Here is a 12,164-nt window from a genome sequence, read left to right as displayed (position 1 = left end):
TACTAATAGTTAACTTTGTCAAAATAATATTATAATAATAATATAAAGATATGATGATATAATAATAATAATTAGTCTTAATAGATTTTTTGTTTTGGTGAAGAGTTTAATAGAAATATTAAAATATAGTAATATCTTAATAATAATATAATATTGATTACAATATCATAATATAATAATAAATTTATATTAATTATAATATAATAATATAATTATTTTTTAAGTGGAATAATAAACAAATATGATATCTTTTAGCATACTTTACCTATGTAATTAGATATTTAACTTAAACCCAACTTAGATAATAAAACCCATCATATATATTAAAGCCTAGCTAGAACATATCATAATCCACTTAATAGCTCTTGCTCAATATTTTTAGGGTTTATCTTTGTTGCTTATTTTCAAGCAAAACATCTTAACTTTGTTTTCCAGCGCCCTCTTTTGTTCCATAGCTTATTTCTAATTCCTATCCATAGCTTATTTCTAATTCCTAAACAATAGCTGCTCCACCAAAATAGGGAAAGATTCTAAATTGTTCCTTTTTTTTTTGACAATTTTTAAGTTGCATGGGAACACTTAAATGCTTAAATTTAAGCAGAAAATAGAGTTAAACAGCCATATAAGAATATATGTGGGATTAAAAACCATTTACATAAAACCAAAAAACATCCTTCCAAAAGTGAACGAAAACTGAAACGGAATGGCAAATGAAAAAACTTTCCACGGAAACAGAAAAGGTTTAAATTTAAGACAGGCCTAAACTCGCATTTAAATAAAATCGTAAACTTGAATTTGTCAAAGAAAACCAAATGTTGCATTGAAAAATTTATTGTGGAAGAGCGAATGCGAACGGTTTGCAGAATCATTTATGCACCAGAGGGGGAAATGGGTTTACTATGGTACATAGAGTAATTGTAAGGGTGGGAGATGAAATCAGAGGGTGGCGTTTGTAGTGTTCCAGAATCCTCTACCGCTGGTGGCCGAAGGCGATTTGGCGGAGTCGAACCACGACCAATACGCTGCATTGAATGGCGCAGGAGACAGAGGAGGATGCTGTGGCCGCGGGGTGAAGGGCCCTGCCGACCCACGCCACATGTCTAAACATTTCACCACTACCTCGCCGAACAACTTCTCCGACTCGCAAATGCCGCGGTACACTTTTTCGATGTCTTCCCCAGGGCTCCGCGTCTTCGCCCCGCTCAGCAAGTCCGTTCCCAGTTGGGATCTCACGAACTTATAGATTGGGTAGGTTCTGCATTTCTTTATTCTGTTTGGGATGGGAAAGTCTCCCGCGTGGAATCTGTCCCGAGCGGTGGGGACCTCCTTATCTAGCCGAGCTTTCAACTCCTTTTGGAAGACGGGAATCTTGCGAAAAAGCAACGGCGTTCCGAGCTTGTGATCGTCTTCTTCGACAGGACAGTTGAGGGCAGCATCGACGAGAACTTCCCGGAGCTGAAGCATGAGCGCGTAGGAAGGGTTGGAGGGGTCATCTATGTAGGAGAACACCGGCTGATGGTCCACCACCTGCAGCAGCTCCTTCTCGCAGAAGCGCGTGGGGAGCAGGGATCCGTCTTCCCCGCTGGTGAGGGTCTTCCTCGCTGTCTCCAACACCACGTGCTTCACCACTGCTCGCATGTTTTCCTCCAAGTGCCGGAGATCGACGGCCTGGCACAGCGCCACCAGATAAGTGGCGGACATGAGCTTCAGTATCTGGATGGCTTCTGCTGTCTTCCTGGCAGAGATGAGGCCCAGCGAGTTCACGTCCTGGTTGTGTTGCTCGGCGCTCTGCACGTGTGTGGTGACAGGGGAGGCTAGATACTGCAGCTCCGACGTGTACGAGGCCATGGCGATCTCGGCGCCCTTGAAGCCATAGTCCAGGCTTGGATTGGGCCCTCCGCTCAGATTGGAAGGCAGGCCGTTGTTGTAGTAGTCGCACACCAGCTCCGAGAACTGCGCAAACATGAGCTTCCCGATGGCCGCCAAAGCAATTCTGGTGTTGTCCATGGAGACTCCAATAGGCGTGCCCTGGAAGTTGCCGCCGTGGAGCGCCATGTCACGCGCCACGTCGATCAAGGGGTTGTCGTTGACGGAATTGATCTCACGCTCGATAGAGTGCGTGGCCATTCGAATCACTTCGATCTGCGGGCCCAGCCACTGCGGGGACGTCCGGAGAGCGTAACGGTCTTGCTTGGGCTTACTGAGGGGATCCGTCTCCTGCACCCGCTTTGCCTCCTTGACGTAGTCGCTGCCGTCCAGAAGATATTCCATTACCGCTGCCGCCTCAATCTGACCCGGGTGGTGCTTCAATTCGTGCGTCAGAGGGTCCGTGAACTCGGGCTTGCCCTGCATAACCTCGCAGAACAGGGCCGACAGAATCTCCGCCAGGACGGCCAACACGTTGGCGTCGAAGCAGACGGAGGCCGCCACCGCCGACCCAACTGCAGTGCCGTTGACGAGTGCGAGGCCCTCCTTAGGCTGCAATTCGAAGGGTCCTCCACTAATGCCCGCTCTCTTCAGCGCTTCTAGGGCGTCCACCTCCTCGCCATCACCCGTCACGGCTCTCGAATTCGGGCGCCCTGTTAGCAGCCCGGCAATATAGGAGAGCGGAACCAGATCGCCGGAGGCCGTGATTGTTCCTCTGAGAGGCAGTTTGGGAGTAATGTTACAGTCCATGAGCTTCTGCAGGGCCTCTAGGACTTCCCACCGGATACCGGAGTAGCCCTGCATTAAGGTGTTCACTCGGACGAGCATGGCGGCCTTGGTGTACTCCGACGGCAGCTGCAGCCCCTCCTCTTTCCCCAACACGCCCGCATTCAAAAATCGGATGAGCTCGCGCTGCAGATCCACAGCCTTGTTCGTCCGGCGGTGAGAGGTGGCTCCGAAGCCTGTTGTGACCCCGTATGTGTCTGTCCCTTTCGCTATGTTGTTCGCCACCCATTTCGCACTCTCCTCCACTCTTGCTTTAGCGCTGGCCTCGTCCAACTCCACCTTCACTTCACCTCTCCGAGTCACAGCAGTCACCTGACCCACCGTTAGAGTAGTGCCTCTTAGCACCACCTTGCGAGCTTGGTAAAACTGTCCGATCATCCTCCTCACTTCCTCCACGTGGCTGCATTCCATGGCCTCCGCCGCCCTCTTCCAGTGAGGCGGATTGCTGACGTGGCCCACTCCTTGTACATGGATCGGGTTCACCCCACCCACTGGTAGAGGCAGAGTCGGCGGGCGGCATATCTCCCTGGCCCTCACACCCGCCATGTTCAACACGGCATCAGCATTCGAATTCTCCCCAGACATCTCGCAACTCGACTGTAAAAAATAATGCTACAAGAATGAATGTTTCGCCTCCTTTGAGGGAACTTAATAGGTAGGCAACTCTTTCGTAGACTGCAATCTCCGGGAAAAGATTTGAGAGTTTGCAGTGATTATGATGATTGTTGAGGCATGCTATTTATAACTTGGGTGGATATGCGAATCGGTCGGGGGTGGGTGTGTGGGTAGTGGGAGACGGCGTCAGCAGTCAAAGTCAAGCGAAAAAAGCGCGAATGGTGAAGATGGTTGGTGTGAGGAAAGAGTCCAACATGTATCCGGCCGCCCCATTTGATGGCTGTATACCCGTGTTTATACATTTTTGTCGTAAACTTTATATATAACCAATATTTGGTTTATAGATAACTAAAATTTTGACATAGATATTTTAATTTTATTAATTTTAGTTGATACTGACACAAAAAAAACTATTGCTTGATAGGCAGTGTCCACCGTCAAATTTCAATTGAAAATTTAACATTGCTGTTGATATTTGTCCGGTAGCTTTCACCAAACATACGTATATACTTTTCATTTGCCTATATTATAAAACAAATAAATTTCTCCCGTGCGCACATTTGAAGGAAGTGGGGTGGAAATGATGGATTAATTTGAATTCAATATTCTATGCTACCTACCACACCGAGCATTATTCTATTTTAAATTGAAAGCAATGGCAACGTCTATTTAGTTTCATTGTGTTTTTAAATTAGTATATCTATTTTTACATAAACATGTGTAAAGTATGTCCATAGATATTTTTTAGAGGATGAGTATTTAATATTCATTATTATTTTTTAATTAATTTTATTTTTAAGTCGTGTTGGAGTGAGTAATATGCATATTTTTTGGGTTGAAATATTTAGGGTTATAATATTATTATTATTACAATTGAACTTTTCTCCATAGTTAGAAATCAATTATCATCTAGAATAACAATTAGGGTTAGGAATAATATTTGAATTAACAGAATGTTAAAAATTGTTGACATAAATGTAAATGAGACCATAATTGACATAAATGTTAAGCTCTGATGCTAATAGAAAACGAGATGAGAGGGAGGGGGGGGTGTATGAATCATACAAACTTAATCTTCAATATATTCAACAGATTCAACCTCGGTAGCTTATACTTCATAATACATAACCAAAACTGTAAAACATTCAAACTCATGAACATATAACATCACAACACATATAACACCAGATTTAACGTGGAAACCCAAATAGGGAAAAACCACTGTGGGATTTCGGACCCACTAAGAAATATACCTTTCTAGAGTATGCTTGGTTAAAAGCAATTCCTATTAAAGATTACAAACACATTGCTAGATGTGACTCGGTTAAGGGATTTCCCTCGTTAGAGTCTTGCACTTTGTTAGAAGTGACCTTGTCAAAGGATTTCAAACACTCATTTAGAATGTTACCTTGCTAGAGGGTTTACAAATAAGACTGTTAGGTCCACTCGGTTAAGAGATTTCCTGTCAGTTACAAAATAAATAATAGTAATAAATATATCTGCAACTTCACATCTGAAATGCTAAAGCAGATTCTATTTGCTCAAAACAATCTTGTCATAAGACTTATCTAGTCCCTTGATGGGCTTCTCAATCTATTCTTCAATCAGATCTTCAAGCTTCTGAGCTCGATAAACATTCCTGTAGCATCACTGTGCATACATTTGCCCGCATGCATTGTTTATCAACAATTCCTTATTTATAAACAATTTTTGACTGCTTAATCTCCTTGATCACATTTCTCATGATCAATCTTAGCCATTAGATCATTAAACTTGACTAGGTTCAATGTATTCTTCGATCTGAAAACGTTTTACCTCGCCTTGGAACTTGCATTCCTTCCTAGGAACTTATGCTAGGTTATTGTGGTTCAATCTGTGCTGTAGATCTTCCTCTTGATTTTTCATTGTCGTAGATTCTTAACAAACTTCTTGCGTGACATACCAATCATTTATTCATCTCCAGCTCATCAACATCCTTCATTAAATAGTACTTTTATCCATCCAATGCGATCTATTATAACTCGGTTGTTACTCGGTTAATACTGAACTTCGCTCGGTAGACATTCTGCCTTCTTTAACTGATATCGATAACCTTAGGGTTTACCGACTAGGTTCCTTACTTGGTGACATAATACAGTATTAAACTTATAATCAACAACATGTGTAGGATATTAAAACAATCAAAACAACATGATCTCATCATTTTCTAACTCGGTAATAATTGCCCATTGAATAACTTATATCTCTCCTTTATTATCACATTCTTTCTGTGTCACTTACCGACCTCTTAATACTCATCAACACATACTTCTCAAGATATGGCAACATCATACTGAATCAGAAAATCAATTTCTTGACATCAATGACAAAATAATATTATTAAGACAATAATCATCCTTCTTTAGTTATATCAACAATCTCCAACAACCTTCTCAATATCCTTATTGAAATGCCAACAATCTCCTTTCTATTGTAATGCCAACAATCTCCCCCTTTGGCATTGATGACAAAACCCACAATTGAATGGTAATACCAACTTGATTTGTTCCAACTGATTCGGATTCAGATTGATGTATAGACTTCTATCCTTGAACTGATCGAACCTTCTCCTGAAGTCTTATCCCCCTGTCATTGGTTTTTTGTTATCTTCTCCATTTAGTCTTCTCCCCCTTTGACAACAATGCCAAAAAGTAAAAAAACTAATTCATGATTTCTTCCTTTGTGAAGTAATTTCCTTGTCGTGTTACACATGTATCATCTCAGTCTCGGTCAGAGCAACTTGTCTCCAAGCACTATTTCCTGCACACCTTTAGAAAACCTCCTAAAGTGCATAAATCAACATCAATCCACAAATAATATTCGATGGAGTCATCGAATTGATGCTTTCACTGAAGTCTGTTAGTGAGTAGAAGATAGGGGTAGGACCCCTAACTTGCTTCTGAGATACTCAAAAGTGTCCCTTGGCAGTGGCTTTGTGAAGATGTCTGATATTTGCTCCTTTGAACTAATATATTCCAGCACAACTTTCTTCTCTTGAACTTCTTCTTTGAGATAATGATACTTTATAGAGATATGTTTTGTCTTAGAGTGCATTACCAGATTCTTTAAATCTTAATGGCATTAGTATTATCACAGAATATAGTTACTGGCTCGGTAACTTTCTCATTTATACCTTCCAATAATTGTTTGATCCATGCTATATTTGTACAATTCAATGCTGCAGTGACATATTCAGCTTCGGCTGTTGATTGTGAAATGCATCCTTGTTTCTTGCTAAGCCAACTTACTAGTCTATCTCCCAAAAAGAAAGCTCCACCACTTGTGCTTTTCTTGTTATCTATGTTCCCTGCCCAATCAACATCAGTATAAACTTTTAAATCAAAATCATTCCTCTTTTCATATACTAAGCCATAATCTTCAGTGCCTCTCAGGTATCTGAAAATTCTCTTGATTGTTGTCATATGGGTTTCTTTGGGGTCTGCAGAAAATCTTGCAACTATTCCTACTGCATGTGCTATATCTAGCTTGCTGTGAACACCATATTGCAGCTTTCCAATCATAGATCGGTAAAGTGTCTCATCAGCATATGCAGATTCATCATTATTTGATTGTTTACAATTAGTAATCATAGGAGTACTTACAGGTTTAGAATCCTCCATTCCAAATTTCTTCAAGATTTCCTTTATGTACTTGGATTGAGTAATGAAAATCTCACCTTTCATTTGCAGTATTTGTAAACCTATAAAATACTTTATCTCACCGATTAATGATATCTCAAATTCTTTGCACATTTCATTTCCAAAGTTCTTGCATAGAGAATCATTTCCACAAAAAATAATATCATCAACAAATATGGCTGAGATCAGTATTCCATTGTCCTCATCATTCTTCATGTACATATTGCTGTTTTCACTTGTCCTTATAAATCCAATCTTGATTAAGTAAGAGTGCAGTCGCTCATACCATGCTCTAGGTGCTTGTTTCAGACCATATAAAGCTTTGTTTAATTTACATACCTGATCTTTACTCTTGTCTTCAACAAATCCTTCAGGTTGTTCAATATAAACTTCTTCTTCTAGTATACCATTCAAAAATGCAGATTTAACATCCATTTGATATACCTTGTAATTTTTGAAAGCAGCATATGCCAACAATGTTCTTACTCCCTCAAGTCTAGCCACAGGTGCAAAAGTCTCACCATAATCTATTCCTTCTTCTTGAGCATAACCTTTGCAAACTAGTCTTGCTTTGTTCTGAATGATCTCACCTTTTTCATTTAGCTTGTTTCTGAAAATCCACTTTGTACCGATTACATTTTTGTCCTTCGATCTTGGGACCAATGTCCATGTTTCATTCTTCTTGATTTGATCAATCTCTTCTGTCATAGCATTTACCCAATCTTCATTGTTAAATGCCTCTTTTACTATTCTCGGTTCAAATTCAGATATCAGACATGTGTTCTGTCTCAGTTTGTTCCTTGTCATCACTGGATCATCCTTATCTCCTATGATCTGACTTGATGCATGATTTCTTCTGACATATTTGGCTAATATAGGCTCGGTAGGCTCTGTATGATCTTCTTTATCACTCGGTAACTGGATATTATCTTCATTTTCTTCAGCAACTTTCTCGGTAGGACTTCTCGGGTGAACATAAACAAATTCTTCATAATTTTATGGTTCTTTGGAATTTCCTTCATCATTTCTTTCTGCAAATTCATCAATTTTCACATTTGCACTTTCTACTATTTTGTTAGATGATTTGATCAGACATTTAAATGCTTTACTTCTAGAAGAATAACCAAGAAATGTTCCTTCCTCGCTTTTCTGATCAAACTTTCCATTCCTATCATCTTTGTGAACATAACATCTACTTTCAAAGATTTTAAAATAACTTACATTAGGTTTCTTGTCATACCAGATTTCATATGGTGTCTTCATAGTTCCTTTCTTCAGTTGTACTCGGTTCAGGGTGTAAGCTGCAGTGCTGATTGCTTCTCTCCAAAATGTTTGAGATACCCTCTTTTCTATGATCAGGGTTCTGGAAAAATCTACAATTGATCTATTTCTTCTCTCAGCTATCCCATTTTGCTGAGGTGTTCTTGGTGCAGACACTTGCCTTTTTATACCATGATTATTGAAGAATAAGTTAAATTCATCAGAAGTGAATTCTCCTCCTCTATCATATCTAAGACATTTCAGCTGTCTTCCTGTTTCATTTTCAACTCTTGGCTTGTACCATTTAAACATTTGAAAAACTTCTGATTTTTCTTTTAAAAACATAATTGACATCATCCTTGAGTAATCATCTACAAATAATATGAAGTATTTGTCACCATAATAACTTTGAACTTTCATGGGACCACAAAGATCAGTGTGTACTAGATCTAAAATTCCTTTAGAAGTGTAGGACTTACTTGTAAAGCTTGATCTTGTCATCTTACCCATCTGGCATCCTCGACACATAGCATTCTTAGGTTTTTCCAGGCTCGGTAGACTTCTTACTCGGTGCTTCTTACTTATTTTGATCAGATTATCAAAATTTACATGACAAAACCTTTTATGCCATAACCAGGTATCTTCTATTTTTGCATATAGACATTTGTTCCGAGTTGAGTCAAGATGAAATGTATTACCTTTTGTTTGTGTCCCAGTAGCAGCCAGCTTTCCATGTTTGTCATGAACTTTGACACATCCCTTCTGGAATTCGATTCGGTATCATGTATTGTTTAGCTGTGCTACACTCAACAGATTGTATTTCAAACCTTCAACCTAGTATACATCATCACATTTAGCATTGTCAAGAAGTGTTATAGATCCTTTACCTTTCACCAGACATGGTGTATCATTACCAAATCTTACATATCCTCCATCATAGTCTTCTAATTTAATAAACTTGTGTTTATCACCTATCATGTGATGTGAGCATCCACTGTCTATGATCCAAGAATCATTATTATTTATGTGAGATATTAGGGCTTTTTCTTCATACCTTTCTTCATCTGATCCATCTTTAATAGCCACATAAACAACTTCCTCTGTATTAGTTTCATCAGATTTATCATCGTTGGATTCCTCATCAGCTACTAGGCATGTCTTTCTGTCTCTCCTTCTGAAGTCTTGGTGTCCTAAGTAGTGATTGTCTTTATGTCTGTCTTCTCGGTATTCTCTCTTTTCACTAGATTATTTGTCAGGGTAGTTAGAAGCCATATGTCCTATTTTATCACAATTAAAACATTTTAAAGGTAGCTTTCCTTTATACTTACCTTTTCCTCTCGGTAACCTTCTGGCCAATAGTGCTTCAAACTCTTCTTGCTTTCTGATTTCCTCATACAGTTTGTGTACTTCTTCCATGTTTTTATGAAATCTCTCACTTGCTCCACTATGATTTCCTTCAGAATACTTATTCATTCTATCATTATATTCATCAGATTCACCAATATGAAAAGAACTGAATGCAGATTCTACTTTATTTACCGAAGACCCACTGTTATCAAAATTACTTAACTCAAATGCATGTAGCTTACCAATAGTGGCATCCAAAGAGACTGGCATGTTTGGTAGAAACCTTAATTCATTGATTGTAGAGACTCGAATGGCATAAGCAGGTAGAAGGGTTCTCAACAACTTACTTGTTACATCCTTTTCTTCAATAGTTCCTCCTTCTCCTTTAATTTGATTGACAATTTCCTTTAACCTTGTACCGTACTATGTTATGTTCTCACCTTCATTCATTCCCATGGATTCAAGTTGTCCTCTTAGACTATCTACTTTTGCTCTTTGAACATGTTCATCACCGCCATACATAGATATGAGCTTGGTCCACATCGCTTTTGCATCATTACAACCTTCTAGATCATTAAACTCTGAGTCAGTCAATGCTGATGTTATTTCAATCATAGCTTGAATATGTTCTTGCTTTGCCTTTATCTCTTCCAAGGTCATCGGGTTGGTGCTAGGTGCTATGTAATCATTCTCCAAATAATATGTTGCATATTCTCCAATTCCTGATAAGTGCAACTTCATCCTTTTCTATCATGTGGAGAAACTTGACTTGTTCAGCTTTGGTGCATCCCTTTTATACATCTTCAGATCTTTGCCTCAAGTACCTTTAAACTTTTCTTCTGGAGTCCAAAGATCTGATACCAATTGTAAAGCTCTGATGCTAATAGAAAACAAGATGAGAGGGGGGGGGGGGGGGGGGTGAATCATACAAACTTAATCTTCAATATATTCAACAGATTCAACCTCAGTAGCTTATATTTCATAATACATAACCAAAATTGTAAAACATTCAAACTCATGAACAGATAAAATCACAACACATATAACACCAGATTTAATGTGGAAACCCAAATAGGGAAAAACCACTGTGGGATTTCGGACCCACTAAGAAATATACCCTTCTAGAGTATGCTCGGTTAAAAGAAAATCCTGTTAAAGATGACAAACACATTGCTAGATGTGACCTGGTTAAGGGATTTCCCTTAGACTTGTTAGAGTCTTGCACTTTGTTAGAAGTGACCTTGTCAAAGGATTTCAAACACTCATTTAGAATATTACCTTGCTAGAGGGTTTACAAATAAGACTGTTAGGTCCACTCGGTTAAGAGATTTCTTGTCACTTACAAAATAAATAACAGTAATAAATACATCTACAACTTCACATTTAAAATGCTAAAGCAGATTCTATTTGCTCAAAACAATCTTGTCATAAGACTTATCTAGTCCCTTGATGGGCTTGCTGGGCTTCTCAATCTATTCTTCAATCAAATCTTCAAGCTTCTGAGCTCGGTAAACATTCCTGTAGCATCACTGTGCATACATTTGCTCGCATGCATTGTTTATCAACAATTCCTTATTAATAAACAATTTCTGACTGCTTAATCTCCTTGATCACATTTCCCATGATCAATCTTAGCCATCAGATTATCAAACTTGACTAGGTTCAATGTATCCTTCGATCTGAAAATGTTTTACCTCACCTTGGAACTTGTGCTAGGTTATTGTGGTTCAATTTGTGCTGTAGATCTTCCTCTTGATTTTTCATTATCGTAGATTCTTAACAAACTTCTTGCGTGGCATACCAATCATTTATTCATCTCCAGCTCATCAACATCCTTCATTAAATAGTGCTTTTATCCATCCAATGCGATCTATTATAACTCGGTTTTTACTCGGTTAATATTGAACTTCGCTCGGTAGACATTCTGCCTTCTTTAACCGATATCGATAACCTTAAGGTTTATCGACTAGGTACCTTACGGTTTACCGACTAGGCTCCTTGCTCGGTGACATAATACACTATTAAACTTATAATCAACAACATGTGTAGGATATTAAAACAATCAAAACAACATGATCTCATCATTGTCTAACTCGATAATAGTTGCCCATTGAATAACTTATATCTCTCCTTTATTATCACATTATTTCTGTGTCACTTACCGACCTCTTAATACTCATCAACACATACTTCTCAAGATATGGCAACATCATACTGAATCAGAAAATCAATTTCTCGACATCAATGACAAAATAATAGTATTAAGACAATAATCATCCTTCTTTAGTTATATCAACAATCTCCAACAACCTTCTCAATATCGTTATTGAAATGCCAACAATCTCCTTTCTATTGTAATGCCAACAATAAAGGTAAATGAGATGGAAGAAAAAGTTAATTGTAAACAAACTCATATATTACTAATGTATCTAAAAAATAATTAGGGTTAGGAATAATCTGTGAAGTAATAGAATGTTAAGCATGGTAGGCATAAATGTAAAGGAGAGCATGTAATTGACATAAAGGTAAATGAGATCGAGAAAATAGTTAATT

General features: G+C 38.7%; 1 protein-coding gene across 1 annotated transcript; it reads right to left on the bottom strand.

The window, feature by feature from the left end:
• Positions 1-770: 770 nt before the first annotated feature.
• LOC131069179 (phenylalanine ammonia-lyase-like) lies at positions 771-3,433 on the bottom strand. Its single transcript, XM_058004540.2, has one exon. It carries the CDS (start codon positions 3,295-3,297, stop codon positions 937-939), a length of 2,361 nt encoding a protein of 786 aa, XP_057860523.1. The 5' UTR covers positions 3,298-3,433; the 3' UTR covers positions 771-936.
• Positions 3,434-12,164: the final 8,731 nt, after the last annotated feature.

Source organism: Cryptomeria japonica, chromosome 5 (assembly GCF_030272615.1).
Source record: "Cryptomeria japonica chromosome 5, Sugi_1.0, whole genome shotgun sequence".
Lineage (NCBI taxonomy): Eukaryota > Viridiplantae > Streptophyta > Pinopsida > Cupressales > Cupressaceae > Cryptomeria > Cryptomeria japonica.
This window is presented reverse-complemented; position numbering and strand designations above follow the sequence as displayed.

Excerpts from the sequence above, each read along its gene's own strand:
- LOC131069179 (XM_058004540.2), bottom strand. The coding sequence starts at position 3,297 with ATGTCTGGGGAGAATTCGAATGCTGATGCCGTGTTGAACATGGCGGGT.